The sequence below is a fragment of the Strix aluco genome, chromosome 1 (genome assembly GCF_031877795.1).
Source record: "Strix aluco isolate bStrAlu1 chromosome 1, bStrAlu1.hap1, whole genome shotgun sequence".
NCBI classification, from domain to species: domain Eukaryota; kingdom Metazoa; phylum Chordata; class Aves; order Strigiformes; family Strigidae; genus Strix; species Strix aluco.
Window position 1 is genome coordinate 53,641,020 of NC_133931.1, and position 17,596 is coordinate 53,658,615.

A 17,596-nucleotide genomic window follows, 5' to 3' on the forward strand; every position below is an offset into this window, starting at 1 on the left:
CCGCGGCGCGCTGTGTGACGTCTTCGGCGGGCGGATTTGAAATCGAGGGGAAGGCGGCGGCGGCGCCGCTAACGGTAACGCCTGGGCTGCTGGGACGGGGCTCCCCGCGGCGCGGGCACTCCCTGCTGAGGGGCGCTGGCTGGCGTCTGCGAGGCGGGGGGTAGGCGGCGGCCGCGCACCGGAGGAAGGCCGGGGCTGTAAGAGGGGTGGGCCCGGCGGCGGTGGGGAAGGTCGGGCTGTTGGTGTGTAAACGCCGCTGGTTTCCCCGCTTGCCTTTAGTACGCGCTGTTCGTGTAAGAGGGTGTAGCTGGGCCCAGTTCTGCCGCCCTCCTACCGCTTTTCTGCTGGCGTGTTGACTCCAGCAAACTCTGCTGTTAAACTAGTCGTTCGGTATGTTTATGAGAACAATTTGCTCAGTCTGCGATGGATCGCTGGTAAAGTAACGGAAGAATGCAGCTTCTTCCCCAGAGACAGTGAGGTCATGGATAAACTGCCTTACGAATTGGGCCTAAGCTAAACTTCTGTCATGGATTTTAAGAAGTGGAACTAGAAGTGTGATCATGAAACGCAATTTATATTGACAATGTGTTTTAGTAATCTTTGTTATGAAGATCTTTTGATCAGTTATAATTCAGTCATTTGAGCCCACTCCACAAATAAAACTTTTGCCCTCTACAGAGGATCTGTTGGCATTTTTACAAAGTTAATTCTATTTACCTCAAAATACTATTTAATATCACTGTGGGGACAGTTCAGTGCTTCCAGTTTGGGTTATATTTTGCGTGGGTAGTCTGAAGATAGCCATAATATTATCTCAGAATAGGCTTTCCAGTTATTGTGCTATGATACTGTGAGATCATTTGCAAAGTCAGTAAGCAGGCTCAGAATTAGTGGCTAAGGAACAGATAGGTGACTGAAGTGCTAGAAACAGCAGTCATGTTAGTGTGGCCTTCCTCTAAGCTGACTGGACTGAGAAACTTCTTAAGCCATTTTGCTTTTGGAACCTGTACCTTAGAAACAACTAGATATAAATAGAGGCAAAATAGTAGGTTTGGAACAAGCACTACCACTTTCATCACTAAAATAGCTAATTTGAAAGGCTGTGGCTGCTGCTATGTAGTTCTGGAGTTTGACATGCACTTTTTTTTTTTAAGAGAACCCAGTATTTCTGGAAACTGTGAGACTGGTTGGTCCAAAGTACAGTTCTACTTGCTTATTCTGACACTTTAGAAGGTCATTATGGTGTTTAAAAAAACAAATACTCTTAGATCCTGGATTTTCCAATACTAACAGATTGTGATTTACAGTTTAGTCACAATGAGACGAAGCTCATGTACTGCCGGAAGCAGTGGTCGGCAATCTATGATGGCACTGAGAGTACAAGACAACAACAAGATGGGTCTTCAGACACCTCAGATGTAAGTCTTGCTGATCGTCATGGTAAGAATAGGTATATAAAACTAACTCTGAAGAGATTTGCTGTAGTGCGTTCGAGTGTGTGAGTAGCAACTGAAAAAAAAAAAAAATGGGAGCAGCAAGAAGGCGGCTCCTTGCAGCCAAAGATATTTGCACGAGTGCTCCAGTTCTGCGAAAAACTTTTTTAATCTATTTTGTATACCCTTGACACACTTCAAATTGTAATACTTTTTCTTATATATTTCTTGGAAGGTGGCTGGGTGCATGTGTGTATAAAATGTATATTTAAAAATCTTCTTGCCGAAGTAGTTTTGACAATGGATAAATAATGCATTAATATCAGTTGACTTTTCTAAGATGTTGCCATGCTAAAGATGCTTAGGCTTACGTGCATGTGTTTATAGTTTTCTTACATAAGCAAAAGGTGAAATGGTAGAAATAGTCACTTGAATCCTTCTCTCTATTCCTCAGGAAGGACAGAGGTATGTTTGGGAAGCTGAGCATGAGCAAACCTACACCTGGAACTTCGGACAGAAAAGTCAGCTTTTTTGGGAAGAGGTATTGATAGCTTTAGATCTCTTGTACTGTAAATTAAAACGGTAACAGTCCTTACATAATTTTGTAATTTTTCTCTGCTGACAGTTTTTCATTATAGGAAATAATGGATCTGAGGCCAGCAGACCTTGAGGTCTGCCTTCCTCCACTCTTTGATCATTAAACAATAATTCTGTGGAGTAGGAATTGCTTTGAGAGCTGTTCTTCCTCTTGGGAATGATATGCCTGCAGACCTTAAGGTCTACTTAAGGAAGACCTATTTAAGGAAGAACAATACCTCCAATACACTCTGCCTTAGCTTCTTCTCTCTAAGATGCAAACCTTCCAAAATTCTGTAATCTTTCAGCTTAGTTCATGGCTTGCTGTGTTCTGATGTCTTCTTTCATAGGACCCCACTGTTGCAGGGATCTTTTCCTTTTAAATATTCCTTAAATATTTTAGCCTTTATTTTCAATCACCTACATCATTTTGTTTCTTCATCTTTGGGGTATTTTTCTGCTCTATAAAACTTTCAATAAACTGAAGAAAATATTCAGCTAGGATACAGGATTCACTGTTGTGCATCATGGCTTACGAGTTGATGTTTTTCCAGTCATCCTAAATAAAGAGAAACCTTCAGGCATCCCTTTGCATAACAAATGGAAAAGAAACATCAAAATAGCAATTGTAGTGACTTAAACATTAAGGTAGTTCTTTTTTGTACAAGAACTATGTTTATTTTTTGTTCTTAGGACTAGTGGGGCTGGAGGATCACGCAACAGTCAGTACGGTGTCTTCGGTACAGAAAAGATCAAGGACCCCAGGCCACTTCATGACAAGGCATTCATCCAACAATGTATCAAGCAGCTTTGTGAGGTAACTTATTAACTTATTCTAAACGTACATTATTAGGCATAAAAGATACTAATCAAAATATTTATTTTTCATGGCTTCAACTTTTGATTTTATTTAGTGACTAATATGCTATGTTTTTTTTCTCAGTTTCTTGCTGAGAATGGTTACGCCCATAATGTTTCCATGAAATCACTGCAGTCTCCATCAGTTAAGGACTTTTTAAAAATCTTCACTTTTATCTATGGATTTCTCTGCCCTACTTATGAACTGCCTGACTCAAAATTTGAAGAGGAAATTCCCAGAGTTTTTAAAGAGCTTGGGTAAGATCATTATTGTTAGTCTGTTGTGCTAAATAGATATGATTTCGCTAGAAATTTAAAAGCTAAGAATGCTGCATGATAGCTGGGAAGAATGGATAGGAGTATTTATTCAGATGAGATTGAAGCTACAATGGTGTGATTATTTTGTTTCACTTTTGTTTAGCTCTAAGTTTACTCTGATTCTCAAACTCTACGTTTTATATTTGAACTTGCAGGACTATAGGCTGTTTGAAGCTTGCGTTATAATGTAAAATCCAATTAATTATCTTTAGTTGTATTAAACTTTGAAAGCCAGACACAAATTTTTTTTTGCAGACTATTCTGGTTCATTCTGTTAAAAGCCAAGAACTAAAAAAAAATTTCAGAATGTTGGATCCCGTTCATTTAGTTAAAAATATTTTTTCCTGTAACTTCTCTCATTCTGCTTTCGAAGTAGGAGGTGGAAATAACAAAAATTACCACTGAGGTGAAAAAAGCACTAAGTAGCCGGCTGTTTTATTTCTACTCTTGTTCAGTAAGTGTTTGAAATCATTAATGCACCAACACTTTCCAAGAAAGAAAATCCTCTGCCTGTTGATAATGGTGAATATTCAATCTTACTTCTGTAGATTTCAGCCCATGATGGTGTCAAAGTGCTAGGTCTCCTTAGATGTAGGTATAAATCTGTTCTGTTTGCTTCTCAGCATTTTAATAAAATTTTGTTTTAACCTATAACATTTGAAACTGCTGACCTAGCTGAAATATTGAAAAGGAAGTTGCTCTCAAGAAGCTTTGCTCTGCTGCACCAAGAGTGTAATCCTGGATAAAAAGACTTATTTTGAAAACTCACTTTTAAGTTGTCTTTTGAGAGTTAGAAAATGAACATAAATAATTGATTTTAAAAAATTCTCAGGCCGAATGGCTCATGAGCACTTATTTAGAACTGTCACTTTATCAGTAGCTTCTTGTCCTGTGTTCTTAAATTAACTTTGGGCAGCTGTCAGTCTAAAGATGGAATAAAATCTGCACTTCTGTGTTCCTTATCTGTAGAAGATTTTGAGACAATGTCTGTAATTAGCAGTATAGCCTTTGTGTGTTCCATATTTATAGGTAATAGTAATACTTTGATATGCAGCTGTTCTGAAATTCTTTTCTATAATTGCATGACATTAAGCTGATTGTCAACTGCTTTTCTGTTTTCAAAGTGCATTTTACCCAAGAAGCAAGAATCTTGCCCTCTGAGAACAGGACTTCTGTGTATCAGTTTTCATGTTAAGAAATCCTTCAGGCTTGCACACCCAGTTTGGAAGTCCATTGGACTATTACTCCCTCCTTTGCATTTGTTGCCTTTCCTTTGAGGTCTTTGTCTCATCATCAATCACCTCATGCTCACAGGACACCCACTTCCTTTTTCCTTAGTACTGCAGTGCTCATCTCTCCTCCCATAGTAGCTTCAGGAGAAAGGCAGACCTGTCTGCTACTAAGACCAAGGCAACATAGTAAGCTGAATAGGAAGGTCCTAAGGACCATATGAAGGAATAGTTTACACCTTTTTTTTTTTTTGTAGGAGGCCTTAATTGTTCTTTAGATATGCAAAAAAAGTCCATTTCTTCAATCATTTCTGCAATAGCTAGCGAGGGAGGTGATTGTCCCACTCTACACTGCACTGGTGCAGCCTTGTGTGTGGTACTGTGTGCAGTTTGGGGTATCTCAGTATAAGAAGGACATTGACCTATTAGAGTGTGTCCAGAGGAGGGCAAGCAAGACGGTGAAAGATCCCAAGGGCAAGACTTATGAGGAGTGTCTGAGGTCACTTGGTTTTGTTCAGCTTGGAGAAGAGAAGGATGAGGGGTGACCTTATCAGAGTCTACAAGTTCCTCAGGGGGGGCAGCGGAGGGGGAGGTGCTGATCTCTCTGGTGCCCAGTGATAGGACATGAGGAACTGGAATGAAGCTGCGTCAGGGGAAATTCAGATTGGACGTTAGGAGAAGGTTCTTCACTGAGAGGGTGGTTGGTAACTGGAACAGGGTCCCCAAGAAAGTGATCACCCCACCAAGCCTTTTGGAGTTCAAGGAGTGTCGGGATGATACTCTTAGTCATATGGTTTAGTTCTAGGTAGTCCTGTGAGGAGCAGGGAGTTGGACTTGATGATCCTTATTGGGTCCCTTCCAACTTGAGAAATTCTATGATTCTACAAAACACAAAATGAGAAACTCGTAATAATTGAATAAAATAGGACTCTAAGAACTCAGCTTATCTCCCATTGATGTACATATAAAGTACGATTGAGTTCCTCCTTCTGAGCCTTGACCTACATGTAAAAATGTGCTGGTTTGTTTTTATCACTGTTTGCCACAGCTATTAAAAATGTATTTTCTTTTGCCTTGCAGGTACCCCTTTCCTTTGTCAAAAAGCTCCATGTACACAGTGGGAGCACCACACACATGGCCTCAGATCGTGACAGCTTTGGTTTGGTTAATTGATTGTGTCAAGGTAGCATTTGTCTTCTTTAAGCCAAATATTTCCACTTTTCAGGCTGGAATGTTAGTTTCAATACAGGTGTCTTAAATATTTTCTAAAAATCTTTGTTTGATATGTAAAGAAAAAGATAGGTGTTCTTACCTGCCATCTGGGAGCTAACCCCTAGCCTTACATTTAGAAACTTTTAAACTGAGTTTTTGATGTTATATTATGGTAACATTTTTTAACTGTGTGCACTGGTGCGGTGGTTTGTGTATGAGAAAGGGGGGAGAAATGACAACATACATAAAAATATGAAAACATAAAAATGTGAAAAGATAATTGGTATAATCATGTATCTTCAGTGCAGATCTCGCGACATCTGCCATCTTCTCTTAAATTTGAAGTCTAAGGATGGAATTTTCAATAGCAATGATACAAGTGTCCTGTGGTGGTTGTACAGAGTGTGGGGGGGTTGTGTTTGGGTGGGGTTTTTTTAAATGGTAACTGTTGCTGCCAGCTCAGGTCTGAGCAAAATTTGGAATCTGTGACAGACGTTCACCACTGCTGAATTGGGCACACATGAAAATCCCATCCTTTATGCTGAAAAGACACATTTGGCTTAGCAAGGCATTTAGCAGTGTTGAATGTCCAGTTAATGCCCCTTCATCCGTGCTTTTCCTTAACTAAGCACAGGCTCATTACCCTGGTGTGATTGGTCACATTCTGAAACAGCACCGTTACACCCTGCTTGCTGAAATCCTGATCCAATGTTACTCTGCTGCTTATCATGAACGTGAAACTAATATGAAAACTAATGGCTATCTTTACACTTGCTATTTGTATGTATACCTGTGCCTTTCAGTTGTACGCTGCCATGAGGGAAAATGCACCATCATTTGATGATGGACAGAGCTGGGGAGGCGAGACAGATGATGGAATTGTACATAATAAGGTACCATTAAAAATAAATTATTATCAGAATTGTTCAGCTGGATTTTTTCATATGCTGTAACAACACAATTTAGATATATGACACAACAATTTTAACTGCATTTATACATTCTGTTTAGTTTTATATTCACAGAGTTCTCTAGGAAGTATTGTAGCATTATATAAAAAACCTGATCAACTAGTTTCCTGAGCAGGCATTGTGGCCAGTCTATTGGTGAAGACTGGGTATTAAATTGAAATGCCTTATTCTCCAAGCTGCTACTGTTTCTGTTCTCCTTTGTGGTGAATGGGAGTCATGCTGGTTGTTTACTGTCTTAGTAGGGTCTCAGGTATATTTCTCTTTAACACATGAGTCTTCTAAGGTTAACAGCATCACAATGTAAACACAGTGACAATTATAAATGTGATGGCTCCTGCTGATATCTACTCAGTTTGCCATCTAAAAATTGGTTGTAATATTTAATTTCTGAGCCACAAAATAGGGTGGCAATGTAATTTGGGCACTTAAAAATCAGCAGCTTGCTTTATTTCTAATTTATCATAGATTATTAGTGCTATTCAGATTTACCTCAGTGTTAACACACAGCAGATGTTTGGAAGAGGTTGTATAATGTGCCAGAACATTTAATTAGAAAATAGCAAAAATCAAATTAAATCAGAATTTTGGACTAAGGTTACAAACCTGAGTTGACAAGTAAAAATGCTTTTAAACTAAATGTGTGCTTATATGCTGATGCATATGCATGTATGTTGAAACAAAATTTACAATACTGGTGTAATTGCTTCTGAAAGATCTGTAATTTAAAGTCTCCAGTAAATTCTTTTTGGGTAAACTTTCTTTAATTCTAGATCGCTTCTGTGACGTCTCCACATTTACTGCAGAGGTGTGTTAAACAGATCTACAGTTTCCATAAACTAGCCTAAGAGGGTCATATGCTTCAAGATAATAAATTCTTAAATACTGTATTTACTATCCTTGTTAGGTATCCCAGAAAAATGTATCAAGTATTTCCAGAGCTTTCTTAATGTGAATTCTAGATGCTGCCTTCTGCCTGAATATAATCTGTTGACAGAACTTTTGTTTAAAGGGAGGAAAAAAATTTGATTTTTACAGAAGTGCAGTCAAACCAGTGAAAGATATTTTTGGTGTTTGTTTAATTTCATTGGTTGAGTAGATTTGGACTATCTAGATATTTTACAGCCCTTTGTATCATTTACATTAGAACTTTTTAAACGGTTTTCAGCTTTTCATGGACTACTCTGTGAAGTGCTATGAGCTCTTCATGAAAGGGAGAGATACTTTTGAAGAACTGGATGCAGAAGTGCAGTCAAAATTAAGTAAGTTTTCGTGTTTTAATAAAGTATTTCATTGTGTTACTGGTTTTTCTTCTCCTAGCATCAGTTTTGCTCCTTTTACAAGTGAAAGTAATCTGAGGTAAGGGAACCTGAAATTCTTGAGTCCTCTCAGTTACTTTGACTTAATTCTCTTCTTTTTATGCATTGTTACTAGTACAGACAGACTGGTCATGCTCTGCTGTCAGCTGTACCTGTGTAACCCTATTATTTTCAATGCCTTTGCGGCAGAAAAGCAGTATACAGTTCTTCAGATGTAAATTCCATCTATGCAGATGATTCTTGTTTCTGTCTGACAAAGTTATCAATTAAAAAAGGAAAATATTACCAGAGGATGCACATCTGATGAGTAAGGAAGTTCAGCTTCTAAAAGCTCTGAAAACAGTCTGCAAGAGTTCCAAACCCTGTTGTGAAGGTTCCCATATACAATTCAGCATGCACCTGTGTTTTTCTTCAGGGAGATGGAAAATTATTATTTGACTCACCCACAGAAATACAAACAGAATATGAGAACAAAGAGGAAAAATAGTTCTCACTTTCTGTGCCCTCCTATGAAAAACCAGACTAAGGACACTTGTGTTGCAAGTTGGAGCCATCAATTGGAGAGGAAACATAAGCTACCAGACTTACTAGATATTAACAGGAAAAAGTAATCATGCCATTGTTTGGCAAAGACTGAGGGAAATAAGGGAAAAGATGTCTCGAGGCAAGGAAGTATGTGGATGAGAAAGGACTATACAAATCAGACTACCTTGTGAAGCTGGAACAGATGAAATTTATCTAAACAACCACTAATCTGTAGTGTGGGTTCTATTGAGAGTTTGGAAACTCTGGCCTCACAGGAGTGATTTTGAGCTCTTTTATGACATGAGGACTGAAAAACTTTTCTTCTCACTTGTTTTGGGTTTTTTGCCTATTTGCTTTGTAATGAAAGGGGGTTTTTGATGGGTTTGGTTGTTTTCTTGTTGGGGTTTTTTTTAGTTTAAAATAATTGTCCAGATAATGGGTATTTACTGTGCTGAAGCTAAAGCACAGATATTCAGATTAGGTGATGACACTGAGCAAGATAAATTTGTAACCACCCCCCCTCCTTTTTTTTTTTTTCCCCAGAGGATTTATTTAATATAGATGAATACCAGATAGAAGGTTTAGCAGCTGACAACAAAAGACTTCATGAAGAGATTGCAAGACTAGAAAAAGAAAAGGAAAGTGAGCCGGTTAGTAAATTGTGTCTATACTTGTTTATATGGTGGAGTTGAATTTTCTACTATTGACCATTATTGTCACTATTAAACGAAGATACTGATGATACATTACAGCAAATGGAAAATTATTTTCAGTGCTCTAAGAGATTTTAATTAGGCCAGGTTATTACAGACTACACCATTACAGTATAAGGCATTTACTGTGGAGTCTTCAGTCACTATTTGTTTGATATTGCGCAGATATTTTCAGGTGGTGAGATCTTGCATTGGCTGAAATATTAATAAAATACTTGAACCGCATTTTATTCTGACCTTCAACATTATCTGTTTCAAAAGAGTTGGTATGAGAACTTCTTGGCGGATGAGAGCATGGGATTCAGTGGTAACAATATATTTTAGGGAAAATACTTTGTTTGAAAAGATGGACTCTGCTTTTAATACATCATGAGTTGAAAAATGGTTTAGTTGCTGTGGAACTTTCAAATTGAGACTCCTACATACTGTGCAAAATGTGCTGCTTGTATTCCCAGCTTTCCTTGCCCTTAGTTTTATCTGCCCTTTGTGTATTATTATAATTAAGTTGTGACTTACCGGTAGTAGGAACCTTCTTAATGCAATGCCTAATGCAAATCAAAGACTAAAAGCAGAAATGCAAGAATTAAGGTACAAACCATCTTTTCAGCCTTTTTTGTTATTTTAAAGGTGCTTAACTTGGTTCAGCTGTCACAGAGATGAAAATTTATTAAGTTTTTTAGTCTTATATTTATACTATTTAAGTTGACCAATTATTCTATTGTCTTGTCTGGAAAGCCAGATCATTATTTTAGATCAATATAATAGTGGCTGTTCTTTCCATCCATTTACTAGGATCGTAGAGTATCACTACGAAACCTGAAATCATCTCTTCAAGCAGATGTCCAGAAATACCAGGCTTATTTGGCTAATCTGGAATCTCATATAGCCATCCTTGATCAAAAAATGGAAGGTGTTAATGAGGAAGTTCGGACAGTGGGTAAGAAGGTCTTGGTCACAAATAGGATAGTGAAGCTAGAAATAGGTTTAAAATAATTGTAATTCTCAGCTTCAGGACAGAGTTGAGATACTTAGTGTATGATAATGCTACAAATAAACTTTCCAAAATGGATAGCTAATAGAGAGATTTTTTGGCTGATAGCTGTTTGTACACTAGAGTAATGAAATACAGATGTTATTTACTCATAAAAATACAGAGAGATTAGGTTGAACTATATAGGCTGGTATTTTACATCCTTTTCACAAATGTTTTGTGAACTTAGAAATGGAAGTAGAAGCAATGAAGCAGGAGAATGCCCGTCTCCAGCACATCTTTGATAACCAAAAGTACTCAGTTGCGGACATTGAGAGAATAAATCATGAGAGAAATGAGTTGCAGCAAACCATTAACAAGTTAACTAAGGAAGTGGAAGCAGAAGAACATCAGCTGTGGAATGAAGAGCTAAAATATGCAAGGAATAAAGAGGCGGTATGTGAAAACCCTACTACACTGAGAGGTGGCTATCAGTTTTCATCATGCTTGGGACTTGGACTATTGCTAACTTCTTTCCTAAATAATCTAACAACAGCATAGACACATATTAACAGGCTAAAGTGACAAGAATGGCTTCTGGTTTTCTCCCTGAAAAATGTTTCTCTTTTTTTTGCCCTTTTCTGTTTTGAGCATGATAGAAAAGTATTACTTTTTTTTTTTCTGCATCATAAGGGACATAGATAGAATATGCACCACTGTCAGCTCTCACTTAGAGCATCAAGAGCTTTGGTAACAAGCAATTTCATGTTGAGATTTCATAGCAAGGAAGTAATATAAAACTAGTGCTTTGAATAAATATCTCCACATGCATTTAGGGACAAATTTGTCCCTTATGGGGAAGTTCTAATAGGTTTTAAGGGCCAAATTCAGTTCCCTCAAACAGAATTAAAAGATGTGGTCCTGTGAGTGGTGGGATTTAAAAACTGCTTTGCTAGATGGAGAACTTAAAAAAAAAAAAAAAAAAAGGTTCAAATATGTTTTGCATTTGGCAGGGTTACGCTTTATCAAGCACCTGGTATTAACTTAAATTCTTCATACTGTGCAAGTATGAAGCACATAAAACTGGGAAAAATATTTTTGTTTGGTGTTTGCATGTAAATGGCACTCATTAATTGGAACATAGAGCATTTAATAAGCTTTGTATAGAGGTATGCTCAAATTAAAGTTTGTTATTAGGATGTGTGGCTCTGTAGCATCTCCTGTCAAAACCAATGACAGAAGGCATATCAACATGATGACTGATCATTGTTTTGGTTATTTGTATTATTTCCAAACATGTTTTTCCTTTCCTATCAACTAATCCTCAAAAAGTTGAGGCACAAAAAAATATGGCAGAGTAGGGAAAACCATGGGTGAAACCATTCAGTCTCACCCGTACGCACTGAGAAACCTTGCAGAGCAAACTCTGAAAGAATCATAGAACAGCACTTAATCCAAACAGTGCAAACTGCTCGACTGCCTATACATACAGCTCTTGAATACTGTGGCATGACATGGAATCATGTTTGTACAGAGCAACTCAGAAACCTGTTTAAAGTACTATATGAATTTTTTGCAAAGCTTTTGACTTGTATTTATTCTACGATTTTTTCCCTTTTCTCCTCTGAGCAGATTGAAATACAACTGGCAGAGTATCATAAACTGGCTCGAAAACTGAAATTAATTCCAGTAAGTGCTGAGAATTCCAAAGGCCACGACTTTGAGATTCAGTTTAATCCTGAAACAGGACCAAATTGCTTAGTCAAATACAGAACTCAGATCAAGGTAAGTAGAGTTAACACTGAATGTTTCTGTTACCACTCACAAAAATATGTTCATCAGAAATGTTGGAAAGGTAGTTCTTAACCTCTCCATGAAACTTCATTGAAAATATTGTGCAAGGCATTGCCATAACTACATTATACTATAGGAAGGCAATTTGGTATTGGAGGGTACAGCAGCCTAAATAAAAACAGGAGAGGGAAAAGATGTACTGGGGTTAGTTCAAACTAACAAATTCCATTAGCCAGATGATCTTGTTATGTGTATTACAGGCTCCCCTCATGGAGATCATAAACCAGACTGAGGAAGAAATTAGGAAAGCTACTCAACGGAAAATGACTTTGGAAGATACTTTGGAACAGGTATGTTAATGAAGATTAGGACTACGATACCCTAATGTTACCTGCTGGTCTCACTTGACCTTTTTCATGGGTGAAGTGTAGTTTAGTGGGTTGCTTTTTGCTTGGGTTGGTTTTGTTGGGGTTTTTCGTTGGGTTGGGGTTTTTTGGGGGCCGAGGGGCAGGGAGGAAGCTGTGAGAAGATTGCTTTAATTATGATGGAACCTAAATTTTTTGTGAGAATTAGGGTCTCCTTCTGGTTGAAATAATGTGTATTCCCTGCATTGAAGATTATACAGCTTACTTACATTTGACCATAAACATTGGAAAGATTTGCTTTTAATAAGTTGCCCATCCCAGTCTGTTGTGTGGCTTACCATCACTGATAAGTTGTCATCAGAAAGATTTTTAGCAATATTGGGTTCAGGATGGATTGGAAGGAGAATTTTATTTCCTCCTTCTTCCTCCCCTACCTCAGCTTTTATATTACCAGTATATGGTATGGAATATCCTTTTGGCCAATTTTTGTCAGCTGTCCTGGCTACATGCCTTCCCAACCTCTTGCTCACCCCTACCCTACTCAGTGAGGGGCCGTGGGAGGGAGAGAAAGCCTCAATGTTGTGCAAGTGCGATTCAGCAATAGCCAAAACATTGGTGTGTTACCAACAGTTTTAGCCACTTATCCCAAACAAAACACCATACAGGCTGCTGTGAAGAAAGTTAATGCCATCCCAGCGTGACCCACTTTAAATATTTCTGGGCTGCCATGTGTTGTTTGTGGTAGCATGGATTTATATGTTGGAATTCTTTTTGAATTATACTTTTTTGGTCGTGTTTTCACTCTAGCTGAACGTAATGGTAGTGGATAAGAAAAGCAGTGTGAAAATGCTGAAAGAAGAAGCTGAAAAGCTGGATGATCTTTACCATCAGAAGCTTAAGGTAGAACTTCCTACAGGTTGATGACAATTTATCCTTAATGATATCCTTATCCGTAATCTTTGTGTTTATGCATAAGTGTTTGGTTTGCATTTTAGTTTGTTTGGACTTCTGCCCTTGCCTCCTTCCATTCTTCTTGCAGGATTCTCATTCTTTTCAGAAACATTTGAGTGCTATCTTAAGTGAGTCAGTTTTCACTTTCTTGTAAGAGAATTTGGCATCATACTTGGGCAGATCCTCTAAATCATAAACTACTATATCCAGTAATAAAAGCAGTGGCAATCATCTCCAGACCTCAGAATGTCTCAAAGCATGTGCTTGAAGGAGATTTTAGTTAACAGAATCTGCCTTGTCTATTCCGTTTCTATATAATAAATACACTCACAGTTTTTAGTAAACATGTTTAATTGCATTAAAAACTAAGGAAAACATTTGACTGAAAGCACATTAAAGGTTTGAATGGTATAAAATTGTTGCTTTGTTTGTTTTTATTCCCCAGTAGGGGAGCAGTCCCTGTCCTTTTCCTCACTTCTAGTTTAGCAACAAAGCACAGACAGTTAACAATGAAGTGGCTGCTTCAGTACCTCCCAACTTCTCTAACAGTATGGCTTTGGTGGGGCTGTGGTGCCCAGGCAAAAAATGCTTTTTAAACTAAGCTAGTGTTTAACATATCTGCTCTTACAAATACAAACTTCTGTGCTTTAATCACGAAACAGGGTTATTTCATTACTAATACCTGCTTATTGCTTTCAAAAACATCTGAAATTTAGCATTTGATCTATGCTGTTGCATATGCTTTTTTCTTAAGGTGAGCTCATAAAATACGCAGTTGCAGCTGGATGGTTATAAGAAGACATAGTCATGTAATTCCTCATGTAATTTTTAAAATGCTATCCATAACACTTCAGTATTAAAATTATTTTTGAAGGATGATATTTCAGTAATTTACCAGAATTGCATGTTTAGTTGATGGTTGAATTTAGTCTGCTATTGTGCAAAGTATAGTGTCAACAATGTCATTCTCCTTGGAGCAGTGATTACTTACAATTTGTACTCATGTTTCAGACACAAAAGGGAAAAGCAATTTTCTTACTCAAATGTGATTTTTTTTTAACCTGAAAACAGTTGTTCACGACATTCCATTTCTATGCTATTTAAGTAAATAACACTTTTTGAAATGAACTTGGACAGAAAAACTGCTGCAACACAAACCTTGAAATACAGTTAGAGAAATAAAGGGAAGGTTAGGCTGGTTTTGGGTGGAAAATGATACAGAAAATACCTGAAACTTTGTTTGCGGGCATGTCCTTGGGTTTTTTAGTTCCGAGTTTGGAGTTAGTTGTGTGAATTCTGAATTCAAGTACCAGGATGTGATCAGGTAATATAAAGGAGAAAAATCCTGATTACTTCCTGAGTTATGCAATCTATTTGTATTTATTTTTTCTTCTTTCCTCATGTTCACAGGAGGCAGAAGAGGAAGAGCAAAAATGTGCCAATGAGTTGGAATTGTTAGAGAAGCATAAACAATTACTTGAGAGTGGTGTCAATGAAGGTCTCAGTGAAGCCACAAATGAATTGCATGATCTTCAACGACAGTAAGGCCCATAACTTCAAGTTGTTTGTGTGGTTTCTTTTGGGTTTTAGGTGTTTTAAGGATAAAGACATTTTCTTGAATCCTAACATAAAATTCTTTGGTGAGCAGGTATCCATCTCAGTATATTAATTTCACAAATTCACAATTGAAAGATGTTTCTCCTCAACACTTGGTATTTTGCTAGAATATTTGTCTGCTGTATTAGAACTCCTGTTTTCCAAGTAATTTTTTTCACATATATGGTTGTAGTAAGAGAATTAGTTTGTTTCCAAACTTAAGTGACAACTACATTTTTACAGCCAAAAGTCTGGAAAGACTATTCTGACTCTAAGGTACTTTGTTTCTTACCGGTTGACACTGAGTTGACTATTAATATACAAATTAATATGCAAATCTAACTTGGTTAAAGTTAACACTAACTGAAAAAATTATGGCTAAAGATGACGATATATCAGACTTGGTGAAGTGATTGTTTTAGATGTCAGGAATTTTATAATTATGGTCATGACTTTGAGTGTCTTTTTAGGTATCAAGTCGTTATGCAAACAACAACAGAAGGGAGCAGGAAAGCTGGTGATAACTTGAATCGTCTTTTAGAAGTGATTGCTACTCATGTAGTATCTATAGAGGTAAGCTAAAATTTGATATTCAGAATTAAATCTTCCGCATTTGCAACTGCAGTTAAACACATGGAAACTAGAACTTACTCTTTCCAATAAAGTATTCGTTATTTAGGGCTGCTGCACTGAGTCTGTGGATTCTAGTTAAATTTGTTGACAAAACCTTTGGTATAAATAAACAGAATTGATCATTACATTTCAGCAGTAACATCCCATCAGGTTTAATCTGCTTCTGGTAGATAGCTTTCAGGGAAATGTTTAACTGAAATCACTTAACCTGTGCAATGGCTGCTTAAAATGCTTTAGTAGAACCAGTACAACAGAGACCGTGATAGTTCTAATACACTTTCTGTAACTCTCTTCTAGAAATATCTTGATGAACAGAATGTGAAAATTGACAGAGACTATGAAGAATTCATGTCTGAAGATCTATTGTCAATCTTGACCGGAATTCTGGACAGTTATAAAAAGAAGGCTGAAAGTCTGTAATTACCAAAAAGGTGAAGATGAAAATTTTGCGTTTCTGAAGATCTGGTATGATGCCTTCTAAAAGGATGGGAACTTCCTGTGTTTAGCAGTGAAACTGATTTTAAGTGCAAGGAAATGTTTATGAACTTTGTTTTTTTGACACAAGTACATTAAAGAATTAAACAATATATTTTCATTTTCTTAAAAAGCTTTTGCTTACACTTATTCCTTGCAATGTATTATACATGATTACAAACATCTGTGACAAGACAACTGTGGAACAACTTAATTTCATTTTTTCTTTATAATCCAATCACTTGTGCTCTTCTAAAAACATTAGTAAGACAAGACTACAGTTAACTTATTAAAATAACAAGCCAGAATGGAATTAAAGATGGAACTGCAGTGGGAGCACAAATGCAGAGGGTACTGACAACTTGAAATACTGCTACTTAAAAATAACTAGTGTTTTTTGTAAACATGTAAAATTGCTGAGAGAAGTTATGTTTTCCCTTCTGGAGTATAGTTTGTGCATTCCGTGATGTATGTATATATTTAGGACACATACATGACAGTGTGCATCCTTAAGCCTGCCTTTTAGTAGCAAGACCAAACGTAAATGTCCTTCAGTCTGCTGCTTGTTCAGTTATCTATGAAACTGCCCATAGACCCCTCTTACATGAGTAAGATTTTTTTTTTTAACAAAAACCTCTTGGAAAAGATCAGTAGTAGTTATACAGTAGTCTTGTAAATAGTCTAGAGAAAGAAAGATAGACAAAGTTCTGCCTAACTGCTCATAGTCCCAGATGAAACCTCACTTGCTTCTTAAATATGTATACCAGAGATAGCTCTAAGTAGGACAACACAGGAATTCTGGCAATATAGTTAATCAGTTATAGATTTGGCTAATGTTGGATACATCAAAATGGTCTAAAATGAGTCTGCATTCCTCTTGTTACATGAGTAAGACAGACTCCATTTGATTTTTCTTCCTCAGGAAAGTTGCAGTAAAATTAGTGTATGGGGAGCTCCAGTCCAAATACGTTGCAGAAAATGTAACCCCATCTCTTGAACATGTACTTCTTTGTTCAGTGCTATGTGGAAGTACTATCTTATCTACTCTGTATATACCTTTGTCTTAAAAAAAAATAAAAATAAAAAATATCAGCATTTATGTCTTGGATAGTTTAGTTTATGATGGTATTTCCTAATAAAAGTATTGAAATATTTCAGTGTTTTTAAGAGTTCAGTAATAAATATAACTGATTCAAATATACAATGATAAAACCAACTTTGCAGTCTGTTCAAAGGGTCTTAGCAGCTGATAGCTAAAATGAAGTTTCCCCTTAATTCTATAATTAGACACAATATTTGGATAAAACACAGATCCCTAGGATACACAACAAAATTTAAGTTGGACTATCTGAACACAGACTTCAAATAAAAACTGAATTGTCTTTAATTCTGGGCTATTTCTGCAGAGCATATAAAACTCAGTTGTCCTTAACATAGTGTGTGAATAGAATTTTGTTTCAGATATTATGATAATGATGGTATTATTTAAGTTCTAACTTTCTGTTCTTTTGTTGTACTCAATAAGTTTAATTTGACAGCTACAGAAGTTTTCTGACAGGTGGGTAGTATTTCTGCTTTCTTCTGCTGTCCTCTTTCATTTTACCTTTACAAACTCTTACTTTTTCTTCTGTTAACAGCCTAGTCCTTATCAAATCTCAGTTC

The 17,596-nt window shown here is 36.9% G+C and overlaps 1 protein-coding gene across 1 annotated transcript; it reads left to right on the top strand.

The window, feature by feature from the left end:
- Window positions 1-2: 2 nt before the first annotated feature.
- NDC80 (NDC80 kinetochore complex component) lies at window positions 3-17,002 on the top strand. Its single transcript, XM_074821271.1, has 17 exons — window positions 3-74; window positions 1,308-1,418; window positions 1,888-1,974; window positions 2,703-2,826; window positions 2,953-3,125; window positions 5,495-5,597; window positions 6,430-6,519; window positions 7,763-7,856; window positions 8,982-9,088; window positions 9,944-10,088; window positions 10,372-10,577; window positions 11,754-11,906; window positions 12,176-12,265; window positions 13,088-13,180; window positions 14,642-14,772; window positions 15,298-15,400; window positions 15,758-17,002. Exons 2-17 carry the CDS (start codon window positions 1,318-1,320, stop codon window positions 15,878-15,880), a joined length of 1,923 nt encoding a protein of 640 aa, XP_074677372.1. The 5' UTR covers window positions 3-74; window positions 1,308-1,317; the 3' UTR covers window positions 15,881-17,002.
- Window positions 17,003-17,596: the final 594 nt, after the last annotated feature.

Bases quoted from the DNA above. Each gene is read 5' to 3' on its own strand.
- NDC80 (XM_074821271.1), top strand. From the start codon at position 1,318: ATGAGACGAAGCTCATGTACTGCCGGAAGCAGTGGTCGGCAATCTATG. The intron at 10,089-10,371 runs GTAAGAAGGTCT...TTGTGAACTTAG, and splicing joins TGAGGAAGTTCGGACAGTGG to AAATGGAAGTAGAAGCAATG. The intron at 15,401-15,757 runs GTAAGCTAAAAT...ACTCTCTTCTAG, and splicing joins CTCATGTAGTATCTATAGAG to AAATATCTTGATGAACAGAA.